The 27,625-nt window shown below is 37.1% G+C and overlaps 3 protein-coding genes, 1 non-coding gene and 1 pseudogene across 15 annotated transcripts; 3 read left to right on the plus strand and 2 right to left on the minus strand.

The window, feature by feature from the left end:
* Positions 1–943: 943 nt before the first annotated feature.
* LOC147566185 (biotin carboxyl carrier protein of acetyl-CoA carboxylase, chloroplastic-like) lies at positions 944–5,365 on the plus strand. Of its 4 annotated transcripts, XR_015230380.1 has the most exons (10): positions 1,169–1,324; positions 1,607–1,660; positions 1,758–1,921; positions 2,016–2,328; positions 2,440–2,511; positions 2,872–2,937; positions 3,044–3,121; positions 3,237–3,834; positions 4,114–4,187; positions 4,272–5,365. XR_015230380.1 is itself a non-coding variant. In XM_086652690.1 (7 exons), the coding sequence occupies exons 1-7, from the start codon at positions 1,169–1,171 to the stop codon at positions 3,065–3,067; spliced, it is 849 nt and encodes a 282-aa protein (XP_086508816.1). In that variant the 5' UTR covers positions 944–1,168; the 3' UTR covers positions 3,068–5,130. The 4 variants fall into 4 exon arrangements, 1 of the variants encoding a protein (XP_086508816.1); XR_015230378.1 differs by having other exon boundaries at positions 1,039–1,324; positions 3,237–4,187; XR_015230379.1 differs by having other exon boundaries at positions 3,237–4,187; positions 4,268–5,365.
* On the minus strand, positions 1,928–12,100 carry LOC147566186 (uncharacterized). 7 transcript variants are annotated; one of them, XR_015230376.1, is made up of 11 exons: positions 11,851–12,094; positions 10,405–10,465; positions 10,039–10,282; positions 8,869–9,785; positions 5,939–8,754; positions 5,767–5,815; positions 5,385–5,632; positions 5,094–5,201; positions 4,245–4,830; positions 2,099–2,305; positions 1,928–1,983 (listed from the first exon to the last, which is right to left on the minus strand). XR_015230376.1 is itself a non-coding variant. In XM_086652687.1 (9 exons), the coding sequence occupies exons 3-9, from the start codon at positions 10,226–10,228 to the stop codon at positions 4,626–4,628; spliced, it is 4,533 nt and encodes a 1,510-aa protein (XP_086508813.1). In that variant the 5' UTR covers positions 10,229–10,282; positions 10,405–10,465; positions 11,851–12,097; the 3' UTR covers positions 4,178–4,625. The 7 variants fall into 7 exon arrangements, 4 of the variants coding, with proteins under 4 accessions (XP_086508813.1, XP_086508812.1, XP_086508815.1 ...); XR_015230377.1 differs by lacking the exons at positions 1,928–1,983; positions 2,099–2,305 and adding an exon at positions 4,031–4,133; XR_015230375.1 differs by lacking the exons at positions 1,928–1,983; positions 2,099–2,305 and adding an exon at positions 4,031–4,133 and having other exon boundaries at positions 10,039–10,465; positions 11,851–12,057.
* A 6,901-nt stretch (positions 12,101–19,001) lies between these two features.
* On the plus strand, positions 19,002–19,075 carry TRNAR-UCG (transfer RNA arginine (anticodon UCG)). The gene has a single exon. It is a non-coding gene; the product is annotated as a tRNA-Arg (tRNA).
* An 82-nt stretch (positions 19,076–19,157) lies between these two features.
* Positions 19,158–22,036, plus strand: LOC147566188 (protein CANDIDATE G PROTEIN-COUPLED RECEPTOR 2-like; annotated as a pseudogene). The gene is made up of 6 exons (XR_015230374.1): positions 19,158–19,626; positions 19,875–20,066; positions 21,056–21,218; positions 21,368–21,470; positions 21,564–21,645; positions 21,770–22,036. The product of XR_015230374.1 is annotated as a protein CANDIDATE G PROTEIN-COUPLED RECEPTOR 2-like (transcript).
* Positions 22,037–22,376: 340 nt separating this feature from the next.
* Positions 22,377–26,708, minus strand: LOC147566189 (alpha/beta hydrolase domain-containing protein VTE7-like). 2 transcript variants are annotated; one of them, XR_015230373.1, is made up of 11 exons: positions 26,303–26,708; positions 26,106–26,200; positions 25,909–26,006; positions 25,767–25,816; positions 25,203–25,298; positions 24,030–24,119; positions 23,854–23,946; positions 23,610–23,705; positions 23,441–23,519; positions 22,803–22,946; positions 22,377–22,717 (listed from the first exon to the last, which is right to left on the minus strand). XR_015230373.1 is itself a non-coding variant. In XM_086652680.1 (11 exons), the coding sequence occupies exons 1-10, from the start codon at positions 26,549–26,551 to the stop codon at positions 22,806–22,808; spliced, it is 1,074 nt and encodes a 357-aa protein (XP_086508806.1). In that variant the 5' UTR covers positions 26,552–26,708; the 3' UTR covers positions 22,377–22,717; positions 22,803–22,805. The 2 variants fall into 2 exon arrangements, 1 of the variants encoding a protein (XP_086508806.1); XM_086652680.1 differs by having other exon boundaries at positions 23,441–23,506.
* Between the last annotated feature and the right edge of the window lie 917 nt (positions 26,709–27,625).

Below are 27,625 nucleotides of genomic sequence, written 5' to 3' on the forward strand. Positions count from 1 at the left end.
TAAAATATAGTAACATATTTCCCTCTAGCTATTATCTTCACTCTGGCATTTCGACAAACAGGGTATGTGCTATATTTATCATGTGGGTATTATTAACTTCAAGAATGCCACTAATATACTACTAATAAAATCATGGCTTCTCATGAAATGAGGTCATCTCTCAAAGCAGTAAGAACCCTAGTTAGCCTCCATTAAAACCCTAATTAGAAGCCTCCATTAAAACCCTATTAGAGCTTGCTTCATAGGAAATTTGGGGATTTAGGATTTTAATTTGGAGGTTAGGGTTCCCAATTTTTAAGACAGATCCGAGAATAACAAACAAAGAGAGAGAGATCGACTCAACCAAACCGAGAAAGACATGAATTAAAGGTCTTTATAACTGAACCTAGAAAAAACATCGAGAGAGAGAGAGAGATAAGGATACCTGCATCAGAGATATGAGTGTGCGTGAGAGATCAATTGAGAGTATGCATGAGAGATCGGCCGAGAGTGTGCGTGAGAGAGAGTGATCGATTCAAAGAGGTGCGCGAGAATGAGAAAGATGAGAGAGCTAGGTTTTCGTTCTAGAGAGAGAGAGAGAGAGAGAGAGTTTAATCTGATATCCTTGTTATGTTTGGTTGTCTAAGTTATGTAGACATCCTTTTATAATGAGGGGCAAATATGGAAGTTGATGGCCAAAATAGGGTCATTTGACCAATACTTGAAAATGAAGGTCATTCCAGCAAAGTCCACTCAGTCAAAGGTTATTCCACCCAAATTCCCTACTTTTTTCCTCGAACTCTTGAGTCTGAGATAAGCACGTCTCTAGATATTTTCAATCATTATTGATTTGACTTGAGTCGATCTCTCTTGAGCTGTGCCCAAAGTAACTTTTGGGTGCGCCCATAGACACATCCCACACTGGAACTTTAGTTGCCCTATCCACTCTTCAGAGTGCCTCATCAAATATCCAGAAATGAACAAGTGTTCCCTTACGTACGATTCTGCAGCGGGACCCACAGCGTGGAATTTGATCTGCATGAACCAAAACGAAGAGCTGTGATTGGCTCTCTTCTCATGAAACTTGAAATTCATCTTCGTTTTGGTTTGAAATCAGATTTTTAGGGTTTCATTTTTTAATCTCTCATAGATATCAAAAAGGTGTGGTCTTAATATCTTACTGTTAAACATGGCTTCCTTCACTGTTCCATGCCCTAAATCATCCTCCATTCTAGCTGTGGGTGGATCTCGGCCTCAAGATCAGCCGCCGCAACTGCAGCAGCAGTCAAGTGTTTCTTTCCTTTCAACTTCTTCCAAATCAAGACCTACTTCTTTTAGATTTCAGGTACCTTGAAGACTCTCTCTCTCTCTCTAGATTTTGATTAATTTCCTATTAATCGTTTGCTTCTGCCACTATAATCTATGGTTCTAATGAGTACTAGGGTTTCATAATTGTAAAGCCTAAATAATGAGCAACTGGGTTTATATTCCTCTATTTGCTTCAACTTATCTGCGAGAATCAACTTCCCTTTCTTGAAACCCTTTTCGTCTGCCTATAATAAACCTTTTCGTCTATAATCCTATATTCTCCAAAGATGTAAAGATTGATATTTTACATCTTTTTCAGGGACCTAGTTGGAGCCAGTCCACCATTTGGAAGGTTCAAGCCCAACATAATGGCGTAAGTTGCATAAACCCGTTCGAAGGTTTTAGTTGTCTTGTCCAGTTTCTGAGTTTTGGTATCTTCGCCTTTTCTTTGACATGGTCTCTACTTAAAGGTTGCTGCTGGAAAATCTTCAAATTTTATTCCAGTATCCCAAACCAGTCCTGATACCCCATCATCTGGGAAAGACAACGAGCCAGCCGAACCAGATATCAAAAGTGTAGTTTCAGATGCCTCGACCATTTCGGCATTCATGACTCAAGTTTCGGAACTCGTAAAGTAAGTGACAAATGGTTGTGTTTCTTCTTCAATATGCAATTCAGGATTAAAATTGTCGAAATCTGAATAAGAGAAACACTAAATTATAAAACAGGCTTGTGGATTCAAGAGATATAATGGAGTTACAGCTAAAGCAAATGGATTGTGAGCTCATAATAAGGAAAAAAGAGGCTTTACCTCAGCCGCCAGCTTCAGCTCCTATTGTTATGACGCAACATTCTTCTCCTCCTCAATCGATGCCTTCACAGTTCTCTGCTCCAGTCTCTGCCCCATCTTCTCCCTCATCTAAAGCTCCTCCTTTACCGGCTCTTGCAAAATCGAACAAATCTTCACACCCTCCACTGAAATCTCCGATGGCTGGAACCTTTTACCGATCTCCTGGTCCTGGGGAACCACCATTTGTGAAGGTATGTCTCAGGAATTGATATATAAGTGCTCATGTAAGTATAAAGTAGTTCATTTCCGTTGGTTTAGTTCTATGTGTTCGTCGGAATTTATGGCATATGTTTGTTCTTTAGGTGGGAGACAAGGTTAAGAAGGGTCAGGTGATTTGCATAATTGAGGCTATGAAATTGATGAATGATATTGAAGTAAGTCTATTTTATGTCTTTGAGTTATGATTAAAATTTCAGGAGGTAGAAAGGTTATATTACAATAATAAATTATATTCCAAGGGTCGACTAGCTTCATATCGAAATTCGAAATGTCAAAACCTTGATTTTGCATTTCTCCCAAAAGAAAAAGGACCTGATTCTAGCATAAATTTTGTCAAGACGAACTTCACATCGCAAGTCATTGGTATTTTCGACTTAGCCAAGTTGAATATCCATTACTTGATTTGAAAACTATAAACTACCCATAGTTGGCAGACAAAATCGTAGGCCTTCACTATTATTCTCTAGTTCAGAAGATCAACTTTTCTTCTTCTTGTGCATCTGTTCTTATTTCAGGCGGATCAGTCAGGAACTATAGTTGAGGTACTAGCGGAGGATGGAAAACCAGTTAGCTTAGACACGGTATTCTCCTTTTCCTCTCTATCCAATTTTCCCTTTTTATTCCTTCAAGTATAAAAACTAATTATTCACTTCATCTGATTTTATCTTTCATTTCTTCTCCTTGCAGCCTTTGGTTGTCATTGAACCATGAACCTGTGTATTTTTAGGCTGAAGCAGCCTAATTATATTCTCAAGTCTAGGCTAAGTAGGGTTGGCAGTTTTCAGTCTTGAAATTTTTGCTTCCAATTTTTGGGTTACCATTATTGTTTTTTTTTTTTTTTGAATATGCATATTCTTAAGTAAATATTTAAAATTTGCAGGTTTACCAAGTTTTCGTTTTTTTTTCTCACCATGAGCATGCCCTGGAATGAATATTTTATGACAAGTCGAATTAGATATTGGTTGCAGGTCTTAACGGTGTAAGATACCTTCAGCTCTCCTTAGCTCAGAGTCTACTTGTAAGATCCGAAACAATGAAGAGAGAGGGTAACCCCTTCTATCTCTCTGTTCACAGCAAAGAGAGGGGAACCCATCGTCTCTTTACAGTAATGAAGAGCGGAAGAGCGGTTCCCTACTCTTTCTTTGTCAGACCTAAAGAACATTATGTAATTTGGTTTCTTGCCTGGTAAATGAAGGAATTTGTGTGCTCATTTCGATAGCCAAAATGTATAGGATCTTGCCTTATAAAGCATTATGTTTCCATGGCTGATACGTTCTGTCAAACTGGAACCTTTTTTTTTTGCATATATGCCAAGCTGGAACTTGGAGAAAGCTAAAGTTTTGATTGATCAGATAGATGCCTTATAAACCTGCGCGCGCAGACGCCTTTGGTTGGTTCGAAGAAGTAATAACCATGGACAGTTAGGAATTCAGAAATCTAGGGAATCAAAACACCACAATATGGATAGCGAATAAAAGGCAAGTTTCGTGTTGATGTCAATTTTCTATTTAGAATTTGGCAAATGGGATTATGTAGGTTAGAAAGGAGAACAAAAGATTCAGAGTGAAAGGGGAAACAGTGCATGAGTTCAAAATGCTCGCGACTGTTGAGCTAGCTTTTTGAGTGAAAAAGTCCAAGACCAACTGACGTTAGAAGAAAAACCAGAATGTTATGTTTGTTTTACCTTTTTAACTACAGCTTATGGGTCTTCTTATTCATCTTATGGTACGGATAGTCTCTCTCCACACACACAGCAGGATAATGCCTGAGCTGCTACCTACACCTTGGATTTCGGCAAAAGATGAAGCAACACCAACGACGACAAAGAAAGGTGTCTGCCTACATATTTATAAAGATAATGTACAAAGATCTACATACATATACTGACCTCCCAAAATTTTTTGACTATAGGCAGCCTCGACAAGAAATGATTGGGTAAACCTGTCTGATCACATAACAGAGAATACCCGACCAGAAAAACCTGACTCTTCCTGTCTTGCATTTCCCTCTTTTCATCACCTTCCTCAACCTTCCTCCAGCATGTCCAATATATAGTGAACATTGTTTGATGGGTCTAACTTGCCAAGCATACAAGTTGAGTAAGAGGAGATAAGATTCCGAACAGCTTCAGTCCCAAGCAGGCAGAGTAGCAAGACTTGCTGGCAGAGTTACACATGGTTCCGGTCTGACGAGAAAGGATCTCGATAGAGAAACCGATCGAAAACCCTCAATAAAGGAAATGGGTAGGATGGGATCGATTAGCTAATGATCAAAGTGGAAAACATTGTACTCCTTGAGGAACTTTTCTAGGCATCGGACAAGCTATAACATATCTTATTTTCTGTGTACTTGATGAAGAAGCAGCATTTGTATTGCCACCACCATGGAACTTAGCAAACCGGTTGATTACAGAAAATCTCTCTTGGTCCCGGCTTTCCACTCTAATATCCAAGATTGATGGTTTTTTCTCCAATCTGCATCAGCACCATCACAAGATTGCCACGAAGGGTGCGGTTAAGAAAAGAATATGGACTTCAGGAGAAATTAAATAAATATCTAGATTGAGAAATCACAAAAATTATTATGTTCAAATTCGTTGTGGTTAACGGATTCCTATTTCGAAATATGTGATAATAAACCTTAGACCATTGTTGTAGGGCGAAGTTGAACAGTGGAAATATAGGTGCAAAGCATAGTGACAGTGTGAGAGACATCATACTATTGACTAAACTCTTACCTCAATAAATCACTTTCCAGCTTCTTTGCTCTAGAAATGAAGTTTTCCACAACTTCCGAGATAAACAGATTGCTTGGTCTCTTAGAATTTTCAAACCTTGTTGATCTCCTAGATAGATAAGAAAAAGGATATAAGCTTAGCAAAACCCATGTAACTGCATCAATTGTTAGCATAGATGTATTTGAGGCATCCATTCATGACGTTACAACTTCAAGGACTGTTTACATGCAGACATGCTTAAATATGACATATTATAGGAAATTGCTTAATCAGTATTCTGGACAATTCTACCTGTTTTCTTTCTTAGGAGTCACATGCGATTCATTTACTGAGTAAGAGACCAGGCTGCATGCATCTCCTAATGCTAATTTTGCGACAACGAATGTTGCACTTTCATAAACTGAGGCGGCATCTGAAGAAAGGATAGCTGCTGATGGGGGGCAAAGAAGTTGTTGCATGAGCCGTGTCGTCAAAATAAGCCTTCTTCGTGATCGAAGCAGCAGTTGTCCATCTTCGCTCATCTCAGTTTCATGTTCTAACTGCAAGGGAAAAAACAGTTACTGAAACGGAAAGGACAGAAAAAAAAAAGAAAAAAAAAGAAAAGAAAAGGAAGAGAAGATGAATTTATATAGTTTTCAAAAAAAAAGTTATATAGTCATCCAGAAAAGATCACCTTTTCAATGAGCCGATTTGCAGCTTGCACCCAATCTTGCTCCGCCAAACTAAAATAAAAGATAACCATAACATGAAAAATGAAATCAATGCCCCAGAACCGAATGCATATAGTAAATGAGAACATAAAAATGTGAATACAAGTATAGCAGATGGTGTAACTATTAAATTACCTGATACTTTGGAGCCGCTGGGAACCATGGGCTACTTGTTTATGCCATGGTAGAATCTCCAGGGTTGCACTTTTCCGCTTCTTTGATTCCACAACAGTCAAACTAACATTACTGATTTGCTTAGTTGAAATATCTCCATGTAAACTCTTTGAAGCCTTTCCAATGAATTGTTCTGTATCGGTTCTTGTTGTCTCTGGAGTATCATAGATTTTCGGCTGACCATTCACCGTTCTATGTTGCTCAATGACGGAGGACGCCATCTGGTGATGTTTGGACCACCCAGATGTTGAACTAGGAAGACCAGAATGGATCTGATAACTCTGCTGGCTGAATATTGCCCTGTTCTGAGGAGGTATATCTCCAATAGGAGGTTCAAACGATGACATTGTATTTGGAACTTCACCAGATGGAAATAATATGTGACGTTCTGCTGTATTCATTTCATTATCTGCAGTTTCTCTGGCAGCTGCATTATATTCATCAAATAACTGCTTCCCTGCTGTAGCAACTTCTCCCTGCACATCCAAATCACAATTTGCGCCCTTGAACCTCTTAAAATCATTCTGAGTTGGATCAGTCTCAACACACTTCACTGCCTGATCTTGGCGCAGCTGGGAGTAATTTTGCTGCAAACCCTGTGATGGGTTTAAAGAACAACCAAATGCTTCAATTTGTTTGTTGTTGTTGACAGAAGTTAGAAGGGAACCATGATTTGTTTCGGAGACAAGTTCTGTGTCCTTACCACATCTTCCCTTGGTGTCTTCCTGTTCAAGAGCACAAACTCCTACAGCTGCAGTCCCATGGGATGCATCTGATGTCTGAGGAGCGAGGTCAACGTGCTCAGATGATTTATGTTGGCAAGAATTTTTTTCCTCAAGTGGATCGTCCTCAAAGGAGTGCTGTGAATTGACCGAACATGTACCATAATCAGATGGACCATTACTTCCTTTCTTAACATCTTGACCATCCGACATCTCTGTGGCCGACAAGATAGTTGGAGGATCATTATTTGGTATTTTGTATTGAAAGAGAACCTTCTCAGGTTGACCACTGGCTAGTTCGTGCTGATAGGGTAAACTATTCGATACACTACGCTGTGCTGAAAAGGCACGTTGCTGGGTCATGCCTGGCATTTCAGTAGGCTGAGATGCTGTCACAGCATCCATGACTGCACATTCTAGACCAGCAACCCTTGCATTCAACAAGTTGGTTTTAGTTGGTTGGGAAGGGTCTGCAGGAGGTTCATAACTGAAGGGTGGAATAGTGGTTGCACCTGGCAATGATGCTGCCGCAAATTGACCAGAAAGCGGTCCATTATGGAGATCATTTTGCTGCTTAAAACGTGTAGGATTTCTATCAAAAGAATGATTGGTCAAATCAAGTCCACTTTCACTTGACATTTGCTTATGTTGCAGGACATTTCTTGGATAAAATGCACCAGATACATATGCTTCTGAAAACTTTTCGTGCATATTCAAGCTTCCATTTCTCAGTTGCCCTGAAAAATCTAATTCATCGTCCTGGTTTCCTCCTTGAGACATTCCACGAGAAGGACGTGACGTTTGCAAGGAAGATGACCACATCCCACTCCTCTCTCCAACTTCAGTCTCAACTTGTCTTGGATTGAGACCATTCGCCATTTGTGAGGAATTCAGAGAAGTGAAAGCCTTATTTGGAACAGGGAACCCCTGGGACGGAGGACCTAACCGTAAACCAAAACCTTGGGCAGAAGTAAGTTGATACCCCTGAAATTGAGGACTAGGTGCATTGGGAGTTTCTGAGTCCCGCAAACCAGTTGAACTGCGGAAGGAATTTGCTATATGATTGTCACTAATGTTCCATCTACCAACATCATTATCTTTTTCTGTATGTGTTCCCCCACTTTCCTGATCACATCGCTGAGAAAGATGGATGGTGCTTAAATTATCAGGGATATTCTTTGCTGCTGCATCTCCACTTTGTGAAGGTGAGTCGTTAGTATTCCAACTTTTCTGTTCACTGGAGTTTGCGTCACCACTGTTGTATGAGGGTGTGCTCTTTCGATTTACCCAAGAATCTCGCAATTTGTGAGCATTCAACTCAGTTCCTGCAGGATGTACAGAACTTTCTGACAGTCCATAAATATGTCCATCCTGGGCACGTTCTCTAGCATTTTGCACAAACATTGATGCTTGAACTTGACGAGTGCCCTCAATCTGGTTTTGTTTAGCAGTTTGATCATACCTCTGCCCAGCTTCCTCGGACCGTCCGTGAAAGGATTGATAAGAGGCATTTCTTTGTACTATGACATCTTGTTGAAATGATAACTTCTTGTCTTGTTGAGGAAAACCATGGATGCTAGAGCTATTCTGGCCCATATTTGCATCATCAAAAATAACGGAAGACCTTGAAATTAAAGGAGCTGTTTTCATGTTCGTACCAACCAAATTCAACTGTTCCTTTTGGACGCCATCTAATGTTGCAGGCAGATTTCCGGTTGACCGTTCTGATTGACAACTGAAACCATTCCACTCATCCTGAAGCCTTGTGTCACCGCTAGAAGCTTCGCCAACGGCAGACTGCATCAAAGCACTCCATCTCCCACTTTGAAGTGAAGGAAAGCAATCTGTACCTCCCAAGGAGTTCCCGAAGCTTCGCGTATCCATGCTGCCACTCCCACCTAATGGAGCTTCCCAAAGATTTTCGTCTGTACCAAACAAAATCTCCCTTTCTGTAGGATCTAAGCTGACTGGGCCCTGGGAGGGGCCAATACGTGTCAATGCTTGTTCGTCTAAGTTTCCTGACCAACCATCGGGCCCCTCCCTTCTTTGAGATTCCTACACAGATGCATCTAACAGTATTAAATCAGTAAAGTGGACCTTGACCGGGAAGAGATTGGACAAAAGTTCAAGATACCTGCTTAGAGACCAACAGTTTTCCAGCACGCTTACCTGGCCCTGATGTACCGCAGATTGGTTGCCATGAAAAGAATTATCAAAAGCTGCTGACACCATATGCCTCTGCACTTGATTCTCACCTGCCTCGTTTAACATATCATCAGTATAACGAGAAAATCCTTGATATGGAAACTGATTCACTGCACCTCTTGTGCTAACAACTGGAGTGCCATACAGAGACTGGCCAAACTGTTGATTACCTAATCCTACGGAACGCACCACTTGACCTCGTTCATGGGATAACAAAGGACTGTTAACAGACACTTGCACAACAGGAGATCCACCACGTTGTGCCAAATTTATGTGAACAGGGATACCATTGACCGGATCTGGTAATTGTTCACGAACCGCATGTTTCACAATGAGTGGTGGTGGTTGGTTTGTTTGATTTCGTTGCCTTCCTGCCTGTTCAAGTAAATGGAATTGCTGCTGCTGTCTTTGAAGCCCTTGCAGTTGCTTAATCCTAAGGTTCTGCTGCCATAACTGCATTTCATTAAACCCTTGATGCTGCCTTGTCTGAGATTGTGGCATGCCTAACTGCTGGCTCCTCGTGAGTTGCTGCTGCCCATCAAGGAAATCAAATTTTGTAGGAGCTTCAAAAGTTTCCATTAGTCCAAAATTTCTCCTCATAATAGATTGGTACACGCTACCATTTCCTTGCTGTGATTCGGTAACAGGCAAGGTTCCTGGCATTATACTACGCTTATCAGATACAGTATCCTCGCCAAGAAACTCAAACACTGCCTGGTTCTGGTTCGTCTGAAAACCTTGATTTTCGGGCACAAAGCCATTCAAACTCAACTGTTGGTTAATAGATTGGCTCTTTGCGAACTCTATCCTGGAAGTTAAATGTGTAGGGTTCGTCCCAACGGGCACTTGAGGAGATCCCCTCCCAATTACTCTCTCCGAATCTGCAAACACAAATAAAAAAATGCGAACTTTTAGTAGAATAGGAACTGAGTTTGATTTAAATACGGTTTTGAAATCGCAAACCGAAGTGTGCTTTTCGTGCTTTAAAAGCAATTCTATATGTATCCAAAAGAAACAACCATTAAGTTTGCAGAAGACAACTAGATATCCTCAGTTTGGAAGCTTTGGCAAGTCAATGGCAAATAAATCAAACACAGTCAGGATACAGACCTGAACTAGACAAAATTTCAGTACCTGATTGATGAGCACCATAAGTCTTGACGTTGGGGCTAAGCTGTGAGTCGCCTGCTCTGTGGTTTCCAACCCACAAGTTGTGTTGTGATGACCAATTGCCACTTGGTACTTGAGATTGATGTCGTCCCCGTGACAAGCCGTCTTGCTCAAAGAAATTGTGGACCTTATCTGCAACCTCGTTAACAGGCATAGATAACGTAGACTGCACGTCATAAAGTTCTCCCTCCAATGTGTAAAAAGTTGCCTAATAGAGAGGCATCGGTAGATGTCAAACTTTCTCAACTAACAACTCTTATCAAGTTATATCACAAATTTCAATCCACAAGTTATTTTACTGCTTAACCATATCCTCTATATACCAACTGCCCTTCATGTGTGAACTTCAACCTCTCAAGTCTCAATCTTCTCCTCCCGAGAAGCAGGCTACCTAAAATGAACATGGCAGGAAAAGTTGAAGAAACTATCTCATTCTATCAACACTGTCCCTTAACAATATTCATTGAATTGACAAGCTATTTTGTATCATTACACCTCGTAGGCAACTTAAGAAACATTTACAATACGCTAAGATATGCAAACAAAATAAAATCCAAATGTAGAAATAAATCTCATATCCATGGGGTTGTATTTATATATTTGTTCACCGGAGTTTGATTCAACTGAAGTCCCCACAAAAAGCGTGTCTGTATTGGAACCACAATCAGCTAAACAGGTCCAAGATTATATCGTAAAAGGCAAAGCTGACCAAAGAAACCAAAAGACACTGAGGTGTCAATAATAGGAATTACTTTTCCAATAAATTATTTGCATCAACAAGGCAGCAAAAATATTGATTCCATGACAGATAAGGCAATCTAGGCACTGGAAACAAAATAAACTGGGCAATGTATTAAGCCTTTAAAAACTGGGACTTCGTAAGTTCTCTTTCTATGATTTTTTTCTTGGAAATGGTTTCTTTCGATATTCCAATTCCTATTAATTGTTATCATTTACACGTGCGTTTCCAAAAAGAGAAATGCTATATGTACAACTAAAAATCTGGAAATAGTGCCACCTAGATGGCTAGATCTGGCCACTATTTCCAGACTTTTAATTGTACATCTATCATTTCTCTTCCAAAAAACCTTCACAGTTGAAAGTAATGGTAACTAAGTGATTTAGGGTTCGTCAATCTTCTTGCTCTTAAAGTCCAACCAGTGAGAAGGGAATAAGGAATAAGATTTCTTTTCTTTGTGATTGTGACTCAACAAACCAGTAGCATTCATACCCTGTATGAAATCGAACTAGAAAAGTTTCCTACTTGTCTTGTTATTTGGAATAAATTCCAAAGCTGAAATTGCATGTCAAATATGAAACCCAAGTCTTTCCAACAAATTTAGATCACAAAAGGAAAAAAGGTCAAGCAGGATATACCGTTTCGTGTCACATTCTCTCATTAAATCAGAAACAACAGTTATCAAACCCTGATACTCTGACACTCATACTACAACCAGTAATCTAAACCCAAACCCAATTCCTTCACCAACCAAACCTAAAAGTTACTAATTTCTAACTAATCTTTCTTAATTTGCAGATTTTTCAAGCATAATGACACCAAAACAATCCCCATGGTGATAATAGAGATGGGAATGGTAATCCAGCTCAATATCTTGATCAAGTAAGAAAAACTAAAATAACCAAGAAAATGAGCTGACACAAACTTATTAAGCTAAAAATGAAACGAAAATCCTAAGTAAGAACAACATCACTAGTATAAATAGTGGAGCTAATGTGAAGAAAACTAGGGTTGAGGTCGAGAAAAGGATGACTTACTTTGTTTCTAAAAGGTGTTCAAATGGGGACCGAAATCCACTTTCTGTAAATTTCGTCCAATTAGGGTTTTAGTTGATGAAGAAACAACCAAGGCTTCCCTTTTTTCTTCTAGAGCTAATGGGAGAGGAAGGAAGAGATGAAGTGATTGAAATAGTGAGAAGTTCTCAACTAACTGAGAAATGATACCAGAGCTTCTGCGTAGCCTTGGGTTCGGCTGAGAAAAGTTTGGTTAGGGCCCGAACCTAGTAATGTCTCAAGGAAGCTAAGCATTCTATACTTCTCGGAGCAGTGGGCTATGGAAAAATCATAAACGACCATATTCGGGGGGTGGGGGGTGGGGTGGGGGGGGGGGGGGGGGGGGGGTAGTGGTTGGGGACATTGGGGGACATTTTCATGTCCCCCAATGTCCGTGTTATTGGTTGGGGACATTTGAAATGTCCCCAAATGTCCGTGTTATTGGTTGGGGACATTTCAAATGTCTCCAAATGTCCGTGTTATTGGTTGGAGACATTTCAAATGTCCCCAAATGTCTGTGTTATTCGTTCGGGACACAAAATTAGGGACATTTCAAGACAAATTGTTTTTGGGGACATTTGGAGACATTTTAGTGTAAATTTGGAGAGCTTTTGGAGAGAAAATGTCTCTCAAAATATGGAAGACACTTGGGGACATTTGAGTAAAGGAAGATAATAAAAATAATTATTACCAAATCATATTATAATAATATTATCTTATTATTATATTACTACATTATTGTATTATTATTATTATTATTATTATTATTATTATTATTATATATTTGAGTAAGGAAGGTAATAAAAATAATTATTATTATCAAATCATATTATTATAATATTATCTTATTAATATATTAATATATTATTGTATTATTATTACATTATATTATATTATATTATATTATATTATTATATTATATTATATTATTATATTATATTATATTATTATTATATTATATTATATTATTATTATATTAATATTTAACAATATTAAATAATAAATATTTACCAATTGTCCATCAATGTCCACAGATATCTACAGATGTCTACGAAAGTCGAAAAATATATATTTGGAAATATTAATTAATTATTTTTATTTCATTATTGTATTATTATTATTATTATTATTACTATTATTATTCTTATTATATTATTATTATTATTATTATATTATTGTTATTATTATTATTATTATATATTTGAGTAAGGAAGGTAATAAAAAATTATTATTATCAAATCATATTATTATAATATTATATTATATTATATTATATTATATTATATTATATTATATTATATTATATTATTATTATTATATTATTATTATATTATTATATTAATATTTAACTATATTAAATAATAATATTTACCAATTATCCATCAATGTCCACAGATATCTACAAATGTCTACAAAAGTCGAAAAATATATATTTGGAAATATTAATTAATTTTTTTATTTCATATGGTAAGACGGTAATAATATTAAAAATAATAAATATCAACTAAATATCTATCAATGTCCACGGATATTCACGGATGTCTACGAAAGTCGAAAAATATATTTTCAAAGTAGTAGGGCAAATTTATTTCGTATGATTAGACAATAATGATTACATTAAAATAATAAATGTCTACCAACCGCCATCAATGTCCTCAGATATCCACAGATGTCCACAAAAGTCGAAAAATATATTATTGAAACATGAGTACAAATATATTATTTCATATGGTTTGACAATAATGATAATATTAAAATAATAAATGTCTACCAATTATCCTTCAATGATGAGATAATAATAATAATAATAATAATAATAATAATAATAATAATAATAATAATAATAATAATAATAATATCCACTACACATTTTGTCCATGGATTCAATATGTTGAAATGTCCCCAGGACATTTTGTCCATGAACCAAATGTCTTGAAATGTCTCTGAGACATTTTGTCTATGAATCAAATGTCCTGAAATGTCCATAAAGATATTTTGTCTACGGACAAATGTCTCGAAATGTCTTGAAATGTCTCTGGAACATTTTGTCTCTGAGTGTCCTCCAATGTCCTGAACCACTACCCCCCCTTCATGCACTCTTTTGTAAACTACATTGCTTTTTTTTTTTTTTTTTTTTTTTTTTTTTTTTTTTTTTTTTGTTGAAACATAAACTACATTGCTTAGATGGCTAATAAGGTAATGGGTATTTTAATCTTTTTAATCGTGAAAAAAATTAAAATACCCTTGTGCTAGTAGGAGAGTGGACGAGGGAGTCTTTGTATCTGTTTTGGCCTCTTAAATTTTGTCAATATCTAATTTTATGTTATTTGTTATAAAAATACGTGTCAGAATTTTGTAGGCTTATATTTTCTGCATAAATTTTGTGCAAATCATGAATGAATTTATTTGAGGTTTTCTCATGTACCTTTGTGCGGACGTTGTAGCCGGAGTTGAAGCCAAAAAAAAATGATGGATCTTGCAGTTAGAAGAATTCTGCCATTGGTCTCAACACAATTCAAAAATAATAAAAAAAAAATAAATAACAATAATACGACAATTTTTTTTCTTAATGACAAGTTTTCAACTTTATAATGTTAGTCTTTTACAAACAATTATGACCATGTAACATGCATGATTATAATTGTTTTCGTATTAACAAAATGAATAAAAAAGGGGAAAAACTGAAGATTAGTATAAAGAACGATTTGCACATAATTTGGGTGCACCCGGCTATATTACATTTTTTTTCGTAGGGAATTAATTTATAAATTATTCTTTCGCTTCAACTCTCTATATATAGTCTGCTGTAAATGAACAATTTTCACATGGCTTGAATCTACGAAATCCCACCAAGAAGTCAAAAACACAAGCTTAATAGAAAAAACTGGATTTGCTTTTACCATAGTCCATAGCCAACAAGAAAATGGATTTATGTAACAAAAAAGAACACAAAAAAACGGATTTTGAGACCTAATTTCTTAGGAATGAATAGTCTAAAAGAAAACAATAAATTCAAATTAGAACTATATAAGTGTGTTGACACTGACAGGAGTCTAAAAATCTATACCACGTGTCATACTTGGAATTGAGAGCATATTTTATTAAGCAAACATAAGCAGTGTATCAAAACTCAGCTAGGTTGGCAAAAGAGGGTAATTCACTAATTCGGTCTCCTGCACGTTTAAAATGGTTTTTTTTTTAATTGATTGGTGATCCAGAAGTGTACTCCTTTTTGGAAGATTTAAGTTGTTTTGATGGGTTTTAATGTGATTTTCCCCCGTACTTGATAGGAAGACCTAAATCCAACTGAATTTTAAATGCTCATTATAACCCACCTATGACAAATTTTCCTTTTTTCTATATAATTATAGGTACAATTGTCTAGTTACATCTTACTCTCCTCTTACAATGGTCAGAACTTACACATGTGTAAGAACTTACAAATTTGGCCACGATAAATTAGGGTTATGTTTCGTTTTTCTTTTTTAGGAAATCGGCTGTCATTTTTAGTCGTTACAAGGCATTGATACATCATAAAGATGTGATGAGCACGATAACTGCTTAATTTAAACCATAGTGAAAGTGACCTAAAGTCCGACAACATGAAAGATGTCTAAAATTCGACAAATTTATTATATTATTACTTTATATATTGTCTAAATTACATGGGATAAATCTTGATGGCAAATTGCTTCCACTGAGACTCGATTCCACGACCTCGTGGACTTAAGAGGGGTGTCCAACTGCTACACCAAAGGGTGATGGACAGGGTCATGTCTTGCTACGACCCCGATTTTTGACCAATACACCTTTACACTACCCGACTTACACTTCTGACTCGGCAAACTGCGAGCATCTTTCAATTTTTCTGTTTTTCCGTTTGTTCTTCTTTTAGCACCGCTTTGTTTACAATTTCAAAGAACAATGGACTAAAAGAGAGAATGAGAGATTCGACCCATCCTCTCTTGTTGTAAGAAGAGAGGAGAAAAGATCAAGAAGGGTGATGAAGGAAGAGATTGAAGAGTCGCACATCTTTTAACTTCCATGCTTTCTCTATTTCCGTGCCTTATCTACGTTCTATCTGATTAAAACACTAAGACGAGAGAGCATTAGAAAATGATATAAGAGCAACTAGAAATAATTAAGTAATGCATTACTTAACGAACTGTCAGTTAGACGGTTTGTTGTCTGAAGTGTATCTGACGTGCACTGTCGAGCCCTTGGATCATTTTGTTTAAGCAGATGGAACACCGTAGTGAATATTTCACCTCTTAATTTTGATCCCCACTTTAAGTGCACAAATTCGACCGCTAGTACGTATTTTATCCATGATCATATTTAAGCAATTTGAGCTCTCGACTAAGATTTCAATAGGATGAAAGCAATTATGCGTAGATCTCTTAGTTTTGACGAGTCAACCCGATACAAATTTGGCTCAGACGTCAACAATTCCTCACGCGGATACATATTAAAGTGATTTCGTATAACATACACTTATACTTACAGAATGATGTTGTCAGATATTAAATGCAAAATTTTGTTGCACCGGGTAGATAATTTTTGGTATAGAGAATAAATATTGGATTTTCAAATAACATACACTTATACGTACAAAATGACATTGTCAGATATTAAATGCAAAATTTTGTTACACCGGGTAAATAATTTTGGTATAGGGAATAGATACTGGATTTTCAATTACCTTAGTGAATTGTGTCGTGCAACGGGTCATATGGATTATAAACCGTTGCAATAACTTTAACATAGTTAATCTATTACCCACTAAAATTTTAGGTTGCATTCGTTTTGGCCCTGAATATTCTGATTTTTATGTTGCTACAGAAAAGTCTGTCATTATGACTTTTTCATAGAACCGATATCAAGTCACAAACATATACGTCGTCATAATAAAAATGTCGTTGTTATTCTTTACGTTAGACGAAGTTATAAGATTTATTTAAAACCTGACCGTTATCCTCACTTATTAAAGAGGAACACCAAGCGTAAGGGAGAGAATAGTCTTGGTATCGAGTATGATCAAGCTCATAGTGATGATGTTTGGGAATGTTAAAAGGAAAAATCTTTTTATGCACAACATAAAAACTCTCTTCGGAAGAATTGTATAATCATTGGATTTATATTAGGGTTAATTCCGTTTTGGCCCCCGATTTGTGACCAACTGGCCATTTTGGCCCCGAATTGTGTCCGGCAGTTCGTTTTGGCCCCAAAAAATTTCTAAATGGCCCCAAATTTTTTCAACCTCCCAATTCTACCCCCATGGCATTTCTGTAATTATTTTTTTTTTCTTTGTCCACCTCATCTAACAATCACCACATCACTCTGTCCACCTCACCCTTCTTCTCCGGCGAAAAGTTGCCGGCCGGAATAAAAAATTCCGGCCGGCCACCTTTACCAAAAAAAAAAAAAAAAAAAATCTTCATCTTCTTCATTTCTCTCTCTTCTTCATTTCCTTCTTTCTCTCTCTTCTTCATCTCCTTCTTTCTCCCTCTTCTTCTTCTTTATCTCTTCTTACTCTCTCTCTCTCTCTAACCCCTCTCTCTTTCGCCCCTTCGCCGGAGAACCAGACCTTGAACCAGATCCCGGTCTGGTTTGAAACCAGATCCCGGTCTGGTTTGAAACCAGATCCCGGTCTGGTTTGAAACCAGATCCCGGTCTGGTTTGAAACCAGATCCCGGTCTGGTTTCTACAACCAGATCCCGATCTGGTTTCAAACCAGACCGGGATCTGGTTGTAGAAACCAGACCTTGAAGGTCTGGTTTCCGCTCCTTCGCCGGAATTATAGAGAGAGAGAGAGGGGTTAAAGAGAAAGAGAGGTAAAGAAAGAGGAAGAAGAGAGGTAAAGAAAGAGGAAGAAGAGAGATAGAAGGAGATGAAGAAGAGAGAGAAAGAAGGAGATGAAGAAGAGAGAGAAATGAAGAATTTTTTTTTTTTTTTTTTTTGGTAAAGGTGGCCGGCCAGAATTTTTTTTTCCGGCCGGCAACTTTTCGCCGGAGAAGAAGGGTGAGGTGGACAGAGTGATGTGGTGATTGTTAGATGAGGTGGACAAAGAAAAAGAAAAAGAAAAAAATAATAATTACAGAAATGCCATGGGGGTAGAATTGGGAGGTTGAAAAAATTTGGGGCCATTTAGGAATTTTTTGGGGCCAAAACGAACTGCCGGACACAATTCGGGGCCAAAACGGCCATTTGGTCACAAATCGGGGGCCAAAACGGAATTAACCCTTTATATTAATGAACAAAAAACAAATAACGTTGAAAAACAAATAACTTAAGTAACGCATCTTTCAAATAGAATTGACGTTCTTGAACAACGGAGTTAGAGTTATCGAGCAGAATCAGATTGGTCGTTTATCATAGTGTTTATAACCAACGTAAGCACTATAGGCTCACATTTCTCATGTTTAGGCACACCACTGCTACACTTCTTTTCATTGTTACGGAACATTTTCATTTGCTGACTTATGCGTAAATAATATATTTTATTTGTGGTTCTACATTTAATCATTTTGTACCATCTTTGCCTAACTGGTTGCTACTTGTTACACCACGACTACACTCTTTTTTTCGTCGCAAATAGTTTTTGAGATTCTTTTATTCGTTGTTGTGATTTCACCGTGCTACCTTGTACACTGAACTACATCACTCTGGTCCTCATGCAATAGAAATAAGTCTTTTAAATGCTCTATTGCAGACACCACACTATGGAACAAATGGTCTCATAACTTTCTAAATCTAGCTTTAAGACAAGGTAGGTATCTCTTAATGGGTGGTACCACATTCCTTAAAATATACTTTATCTTTATGTACGAAAGACTCCGACATTGAAGCGCAAAATTTTTGCATTATTCTCACTGTCAAAAAAATTGATGTTGCTCAATAAGGGTAATCTTTTCTTTTTTTGTAAAATATGACTCAAAGAGTTATCTTATTCATTACGTACCAGTGATTACATCACGAGAATACAATATCGAAATGCAAAATGAGGATTGAACAAGTATTGAACTACTTTCACCTAGACTCGAATGAGTCGAATAACTACCTCAGGGACTAAAAGGGCTAATTGTTAACAATCTTCTAAACTTTAATAGTGTAGAAAGTCTAAGGAATCATCAAACGACCGCATAGCGCAGTGGATTAGCGCGTTTGACTTCGGATCAAAAGGTCGTGGGTTCGACTCCCACTGTGGTCGGAATTTTAACTTTTTTACTTTCAATATTTGTTTAGTGGCTTCGAAAAACGAATCAAATTCTCCTCTTGAATCATAACAAGTTGTTAATTTGTCTGCAACTTCACGTTAAAATCGATTTTGATAATCTTGGACAATTCAATATTTCCATTAATCAACTCTTCTTTGTTTTCAATCTCTTTCTCTCTCACACATTTTGAATTCTAATCTATGGTTCCCAATTTTTGATCAGAAATTGAAATTAGGGTTTTCCTGATGCGTGTTATTTTCACATCTAAGAAATGAGAGAACTTGTAGAGTCTAATCTTTCTATATCACCGGTTCCGACAAAGGAAGCTGGGGATTATGATAGTGGTTCACCGCTTCTTAATTGTCATGGTTTATTGTATAATGTTGCTTTAGTTGTTCCATCTGTTATCTTCATTGGATACTTGGCTTATCAATCAAGAAAGAGTTTCAGAAAGCTTTCTCATGGCCGATCTTTTATTATGATTTCTTATTATGGGCTTGTTTGGCTTGTTAGCTTTCTCAATCTTGCTTGGTGTTCTTTTCAGGTATTCCATTATAGTATTTGTGTATCAGTTTTTGTTTATTTCCAATTTTCATTCTTCCTCTGGAGATGAAACTTGTGATTTTTGTTGCTTATGATATTTGCGAGAATAGTCCCACATTGGAGAAAGGTAATCTAGTAACCAAAAGTATAATGTCTAGGTCGCAATGGGTTCTGAGTTGGATGATCACAAACTTAACAAACGTTATTCTGATGTAGTAGTTATTGTTCTCTCTCTCTGTTGTGTTTCAGGCATGGGAATGCAGTTCTGGGAAGGAATCAATTTGGAATTTTCTATCATTATTTACTACATCTGGAATGTTGTTTTTGGAAATTAGCTTATTGGCTTTTCTGCTCCAAGGAAGTTATAGTAGTAGTTTGGAAGCTTTAACTCGTACTTTTGTTATCTCGGGCATAATCGATGGAGCCGATTTGCTTCTCAAGGTAAATCTTTTTATCTGTGTGTCCATCGTTCGTTTTTATTGTTTAATTTTGATGATGACCTTTTGATCATAATCATCAAATCAGATAAGCACGATTTAGATACATGGTTGCTCAAAACCTGATCGTTAGATACAAATATCAAACTTTACTATTAGTTTATGTTCTTCTTGGTTTGGGAAACAAGGGGAGTTTACGTACGAGCAATATAGGGCTCGTGCACAAGAGACCCACTTAAAACAAGTAGCAAGCTTAAGTGAAACAAGGACAAGGAAAACAAAGGACTGAAACAAGAAAGAGACTTGATGGTCACCACTTTCAAAGTGTCCAAAAGAGCCTCTCAATTAAACGTAAAATCCCTACACGTCAAAGCTTAGACCGAACTTTCCGTTTGGAATTATTGGAGATAGTATTTGAGGTCTGGGGAGCTTCCACTTTTCCAGTAGTAAGCTTTTTTGCATTATTCAATCAGCTCATAGACATACCATCTCTACGATTACCACAAGATAATCGTTATCTCTATACAGACTTTATTTGCCAAATTTCATGTACTTCGTGAATTTGTTGAGTAAGGATCCAAAGAAAACACAATACAATGCTAGACAAATTATCTATGATAGTTTTGATTAGTTAGGAAAAAACATGATTTTTATTCCAGCATTTAAAGGCTGGAAACGTGATTGTGCCTTTTATTTTATACGCCTCCAATTCACACAAATCAGACAATGGATGGTGAACCAAAACCGATCCCTTTGTACATTTTATGCATGTACCTGATCCCTAATCCATAGAAAAAAAAAATTGAATTTTCGGTTCTGGGTACATCAAATATGGTTTTCAATTCGGCCAGTAATAATTATTCACCTTAGTATTGATACATAAAATATGGTTTTCCATTCAGACTTTTGATTCTAAAATTTAGAAAAAAAGTTTGTACTTCGTGAGAATTCTCAGTACTCGATACACTATTTAGCACAGTTCTGTTTTTGCAGGCAATTTATATGTACGGTTTTGGAGTTCCTCTATTTATAGACACTGAGCAAACAACGGGTAAGGCGAAATGGGGTTTACTACTGATACACAGACTAGTTCTTACCACTGTTTACGGAGTTATATTGTACATGTACCATTCAACATGGAGAGAGAGATTGCCTGGTGAGTATGCTTGTGTCTTATTTCCCATTATATATATATATACATATCATGTTTGTGTGAATATATATATATATATATATATATATATATATATTTCCCATTTTGCATAATTTACTTTACTAGTTTTGATCTTACTCTTCTCTCTACAGCAAGACCGGCTTTCTACAAGTACATTGTCGCGATGCTTTCCTTAAATGCTATAGCACTTTTAGCTTTTGGGCTTCTGGGAACTGGAGCTCTCTTTGGTCTTTGGTATGTCAGATCCATCTTTGAAGCAAAACTAATTCGGAATTATTGCAATTTCTAGTATATAATTCTGAAGTATTTTGCGTTCCCCTTCTTCAGGTTGTACAATTTGACGACAATCTGCTATCACGCTTTCTACCTTCCTCTTATATACTTAACGTTCTTAGCAGATTTTTTCCAGGTTATTAAACAACTTCTGTTTGAGTTCTCCAATGCTTTTCTTTTAGACTAATGGGGGGAATAGATCCTAAATCTATACAAACAACAAATGAGGTTGATGTTTTATTTATTTTTGTTGGTTTTAGGAGGACGATATGCATCTAGAGAGTGCATATTACTCGGAGATGAAAGAGCAGGATTCTTTGACGACGATTGGGATTAAAATGTAATTTACGAGGGAAAGTATGAGGACAACTCTGCCCTTCTTTGGTTGTAATGTCTTTTCGTTCCCTTTTTCCTGATAATCTTTTTCTATACATTGTAAATAGAAGTAATGTTAGTTGGTATCAGATGTCTGTTGTTGCTTGTATGAAGAAATTTCTAGTAAAAATTTAACAATTTTAGTTCTCTCATTCGGTCTTGTTCTTGCAAGAGGCGATCGGGAAGTAGGACACTCATAAAGGTCAACATGTTTAGTCAAAGTGAGTTCCTATAAGTATTAGGATGATTAGATCAAAACGGGCTTTTGTTTCCTTTTTTTTTCTTAATGGATGTTCAATTGTATGCATTCAATGTGCCATGATTTTTAGTATAAAACATTATTTTCTTGATTTTTGTCTCCTAATCTTAATCTTATCAGCTTCACTACCACAACTTCCAAAATTTTCAACCACCGTTCACCGCCTACCACCATATTTTCAACCACCGAACCGCCACTCACCACCATATCTCTCTCTCTCTATTCTCTTGCACTTTTAGGAGCTTCTGCTAATTGCTTTTGCAGAGGAAGGCATATATAAAGTTTCTGGACTAGTATGTCCTCAATAAGCACAAACCCATGACAACCTACTCTTAATTTATAGAGAAAATGTACTCACACTACTATTCCTTCCCTAATATACCTAACTTAGTATTGTTGTCACCTGTACATTCTTTCTTTCTTGAGACTTGTTCCATGGAACTATTATTGAATATCAAACTTCTTGTAGAGACAATGTCATCTCCTTGTAAATCACAAAAATAGGACGGAAGTGTGACTTCCGAAACCAGTATTCTTTGTAGAAGACATTCTCCGTCGAAGATGTATGAAAACCCTGTAGAGGTGATACTTTCATTATATTCACCAACAAATTCTGCATCCATTGGCAACCAAATCTCAAATTGTCGTAGATGACTAACCTGTTAAGTGGGTTTTATCTTGCCACCACCTTGAACGAAGTCCACGATCAACTTGGAGACGGAGTTCGCTTTCTCTACGTGAGGAAGATGACCACAATTTGAAATTTGATGCAGAGTAGAGTTTGGCAGTTCAGAGTTAAGCTTCTGCATAGAAAAAACAATTGATCTTAGTCATACGCAACAACGGAAACTTTCCGTGCATCTACACTTCATGTCAAATACATTGTTTATTTTCTAACAACTACATGATGTAACAACTACATGCTGTATCAGAGAGCATATCGATTACAAGTTGCTATAGTGGCATGCACGTATGTACACAATCAACTACATAGCATGTGGTCAGTCATCACTGTGGTTCATATAGTGTGCTATTAGTCTTTGTCTTGCTCGAATTGAAAACATGATTACATCTTGGCTAGAAATGTAAGCTATGAACAACTCATGAATTTATAAAACGAACACTTCGAGAATAGGTGAGTTAGAAATATTGAATGGCAAACTTGTGAACTTTTCTGGGTTTATTCCTAGATATAGTACAAAATGGTTTACAAGATCAAGAAGCACAAGTACATTTAGTAGAACATCTCAAACGATAATAAGATTTTGATAAAGTTCAGACAAATAAGAAAACTAACCACTCCATCTTTGTTGCTGATAAACTGGTCGTCCGTACCCCAGATGATCAGTGTTTCCTGCTTTATCTGTTTGATATAACTACCCGTAGCATCAGAAAATCAATTTCTATGCTAACCATTCTTGACGAAAGTAGTCAACATTTTTTGGAAGTTAATATCTGATATTTACCTGTTTTATTTGTTGACTAACTTGATAGCCACCACTCATCATAAAATCAACTGCTGCATCTTTCCACCAAGGCAACAAACAATGTAAGCGACTAACCTAGAAAAGAATCGAATAAGGAGAACACATTAGATCCTATCTTATCCGGGTAACACATAAAGAACCCTTATAGAAATAACATCATTTTGAGAAATATTTTTTCATAAACAGAACTCCAAAAACAAGTAGATTAAAATCAGATACTCACATTTGTAATGTCGATGATGGTTTGAAATGAAGTTCTATGGAAGGCCAAGGATTGTGCATATAACCGTAACGGAACGCTCTTTAACAGAGATACCTAATCAATCGTTAGGCGTTTCAGAAAAGTAAAATAGAATGTAACTCCCAAAATAAATGTAACAGTGGAAGGAGTGTACTAACCCCAGCATAAGCTAATGTTCTTGGCATTCTGGATAACTTTCCTGTGCACTCAGTGTAGATACTACCATCAATTATGATCAGCTTCTCAACCTTTAAGAGTTAAAAGAAAGACGAAAAATATTTGTATTATCTCAGTTAGAGAATTTTATCAGCTTCAGCAATTCTGCTAATCTTTCTATGAAGGGCATTTATATTAAATCTTAATAGTGTACAATCAAGGTTAACATGTCAGTAGCCATTGGGTGCTTGGCTAGTCATATGGCCAGAATGAGACAATACAAACTCCGTCGAAATCAAAGTCAATTCCGAAGTGAATACACCCAGGTCAGAGCAGACTGAGTTGAACTCTTGCACAAAATCATGTGGACTCATAATCGAAAAGTCACTCAGCCGGATGAAAACAGACTTGATATGGATCAAGTAGCAACCCTGTAGGAAATAGATCATCAATGTATGTTCTAACACTTAAAATTACGGGTGAGCAGTGGTTCGTTCTCGACAATTTTGGGTCAAGCTGAAGCCGTACCAATTAATGACGGTTTGGCTAAATCGCCCACCAAAGTCAAGCCGGTCGAAGGGCCAACCAACTAAGTTCGGCCGTGTTCGGTTGTTTGATTGAGTTAGGTTGATCAGTCCAATCAAACAAACCAAAAATGAGAAAAAAAAAATGGACTTTGCTTTAAGTTATTGACTTGTTTACTTTGGTAATTCCAATTTTCATTAACTTGACTTGAGGACAAAAATGTTATAAAGTAAACTTCAGAGTCAAAACTCAAAACATTCTATTTTTGAATCTCCAAGCCGAAGCCAAAGTCAACCGATTTTGTCTGATCAATTTTCCAATGGAGCCAACTAATGTTCGGCTCGTCCTGGTCGTTTGGGCGACTGCTGCTCACACATACGTAAACCTTGAAAGTAATTTACAACTTTGGTCAATCCTAACAAAAATTGGCTAGTTTTAATGGTAAAAACCATTTCCTGCAACGGAGGTCTTGAGTTCGAACCCCTGTGAGAACTCGTGCCTGAGGTTCAACTCATGTGAAACAGAATAAGGGGACTATGACAAGAAATAAGAGGTTAATGTAAACTACAGATTGGATTTAACAAGATTTTTACCTATGTGGAAAAGAAAATGACAGAAGAACCGAGATACAACTAACAAGAAACACTTACAGCTTCTGAATGATTGAGCGCAAAGTCAACTGCCACAGCAGCACCAAGACTTGGTCCAACTAATATCATGGGCCTTCTGATGTAAGACCTCCATACCTGCGGTGGAGGTAAGATAAAACCTAGGTTAGGCAATCAAAAGTCGAAAGCTTTATAGTTTATGAGGTAACTATCCACCATCGATGGTCTGACTGGCCACCCCCTACCCGAGGTTTAAGGATTTGTCATGTTAACTGAGGCAACGGAAGCTACTGATGACTTGCCCAACTTATGTACTGGATAAGTTAAGATAGTTAATCAGGCAACATCGTATGTCTAGCCAAATGAGAAATTCATGCATTATGAAGGCTTTGATGGATATAAAAGTTAAGAAGTTGATCTCACTGTTGATTCTTTGAGACCCGAGTTTGAGCCTAGCCGAGGGACAGCGGGGTTAATAGGTTAAAAATTTCTGTATATGCACTACATAATCAAGGTCTAACCATCAATTAGAGTAACCGAAATAAACCATCCCCGGTCTCCACAAAAATTCCTCATTTCTCTACTGCAATGGAGGAAAAGTAATACCTGATAGAGATGTTCACGCTTTGATTCCACATTACATAACGGAAGTGTACCTAGTATAATAAGAAATAGAAGCAGGATACATCAAGATCAGATAAGATATTAATTCTGCCTGAATCCAAATGGGAGCTAAGATCAAACAGACCTAAATCAGAGAAACCCCACCCAAGAATATCAAGAGCCCATGTCTCCAAACCAGCCTCCTCAAGCAATGGGAATGTGTAACTCCATTCTAGACAAGAACTACATAATAAAATAGTATAAACAAATTGGGAATTAGCAAGCAAAAGCAACTAACTTGAAAGTGTATATACACATTAAACATGTAAATTTAGTTTATACCTGTCAAAACCATGTAGAAGAACCACTGGATTTGTCTCCTGCTGCATTAATGGCCGAACACAACTACTAAGGATGGGTTTCTCTGAAAAACTAATCTGCAATAATCTCAGATAAACTTGTCAAGTTAGTAAACCCCATACATGAACAAAAGAAGCAAACCCATTTCCAGATGAAATGAGGCCTAGTAGTAGTAGTACCTGAACCGGAAGTCTCTCAATTCTTGTAGCCAACATTCGAGCAAATGGGTCTTTAATTCTCTCAACTTCTTTAGGAAGAAACGATGGAAACCCATTTCCAGAAACCCCAAAATTACTCAAATTTCTTGAAAGATCAGCTGCCATTACTGGAGCAGAATGCATTGTTGTAGCACAAACCAGTTTCTCTAATGGGGGGTTTACTGAAATTACTGCTGTTAAGTGATATGGTCGATCTGTCTCACCTGACATGAATGTAAACTAGTTGGCAAAGAAGAGAAAAAAACCAAAAACAGTTTTCACATAACCAAAAAAAGCTAATTATTTGTAAGCTTAAGGGTGTGTTTGATTGATGGCCACTTTTCCTACAAACGGAAACCGTTTCCCTAAGAAGAAAAGTTCATTGTTTGATTGACATGTTGGAGAATGGAAGAGTTTCCTTCACGTGACTAAGAATTAGGCCAAAAAACCTCTATCTCAGGAACAACTTTTAATTTAAAATACCCCGACCACGCTTTCTCCCACTTTTAAATTGTCAAATTTTAGAGGAAACAAGTCTCTTTTTTTTCACAAAAAGCAAATTTGTAAAATAATTGGTGAAAGATGGAGAAAAAACCAAAAAAAAGTTTGGAGAAAAGAAATAACCGAGTATATAGGTGGAGAGGAGCGGATGTGTGCCACGGTACCGCTTTGTAAGCTTCATTTTGGACTCTACTTTGAGGAAGGAGGAAATGGGTATTTGGACTGTGTTTTGTGTATTAGGTGAGGGACAGAGGTGTGTAACCAGACCATTTTGTAGGTCTTCTTTTTGGTCTCTTCTTTGGGTAGGGAGGAAATGTTTATTGGCGGGGGGATGAGTTGAGGGGAACGGGGACGGGGACAAAGGCGTATCACAGGACCGCTTTGTACGTCTTCTTTTTGGACTTAGCTATGGGTACGGAGGAAATGTATGTTGGGAGGGGGACATAGGCGTGACACAGGAAATGTATGGGTACGGAGGAAATGTACCAATCTGATCTAGCTTTACTTCCATCGGCTCACTATTCTACCTCCATTGACATAACATTGAGACCAAATATTACATGGGTACTTTCGTGTGGAATATCAATGGTTATGGTACTGTGTCAGCCTTTGGTGAGACTACAGCCAGAGCCCAGAGATGTCTCGGGTTTTATTTTAGGTGGTAACTCGATTAATATCTCAAGTACGCCAATTATATTTACTGAAACATCAGGCTTCCTTTTAGATGTAGAGTTAACAAAACTAATGGGCATTACTAGATTCATCGTAGAAAGCGACTCCAAAACAGTGGTCGATGCAATACTC

The sequence above is a fragment of the Eschscholzia californica genome, unplaced genomic scaffold (assembly GCF_041429995.1).
Source record: "Eschscholzia californica isolate CP2 unplaced genomic scaffold, dmEscCali1.0.p SCAF_1, whole genome shotgun sequence".
Taxonomy (NCBI): domain Eukaryota; kingdom Viridiplantae; phylum Streptophyta; class Magnoliopsida; order Ranunculales; family Papaveraceae; genus Eschscholzia; species Eschscholzia californica.

What these genes read in the sequence shown, in the direction of transcription:
- LOC147566185 (XM_086652690.1), top strand. Translation starts at nt 1,169, where the DNA reads ATGGCTTCCTTCACTGTTCCATGCCCTAAATCATCCTCCATTCTAGCT. An exon ending in CAAGTTTCGGAACTCGTAAA is followed by an intron (nt 1,922 to 2,015) that starts GTAAGTGACAAA and finishes ATTATAAAACAG; the next exon opens with GCTTGTGGATTCAAGAGATA. An exon ending in AACCAGTTAGCTTAGACACG is followed by an intron (nt 2,938 to 3,043) that starts GTATTCTCCTTT and finishes TTCTCCTTGCAG; the next exon opens with CCTTTGGTTGTCATTGAACC.
- LOC147566186 (XM_086652686.1), bottom strand. Translation starts at nt 10,228, where the DNA reads ATGCCTGTTAACGAGGTTGCAGATAAGGTCCACAATTTCTTTGAGCAA. An exon ending in TTATGGTGCTCATCAATCAG is followed by an intron (nt 9,786 to 10,038) that starts GTACTGAAATTT and finishes TTGTGTTTGCAG; the next exon opens with ATTCGGAGAGAGTAATTGGG. An exon ending in ACTCCTAAGAAAGAAAACAG is followed by an intron (nt 5,202 to 5,384) that starts GTAGAATTGTCC and finishes TTATCTATCTAG; the next exon opens with GAGATCAACAAGGTTTGAAA.
- LOC147566189 (XM_086652680.1), bottom strand. Translation starts at nt 26,551, where the DNA reads ATGTCAGGTGAGACAGATCGACCATATCACTTAACAGCAGTAATTTCA. An exon ending in GTGGGGTTTCTCTGATTTAG is followed by an intron (nt 25,817 to 25,908) that starts GTCTGTTTGATC and finishes TTATTATACTAG; the next exon opens with GTACACTTCCGTTATGTAAT. An exon ending in CGCTCAATCATTCAGAAGCT is followed by an intron (nt 24,120 to 25,202) that starts GTAAGTGTTTCT and finishes TAACTCTTAAAG; the next exon opens with GTTGAGAAGCTGATCATAAT.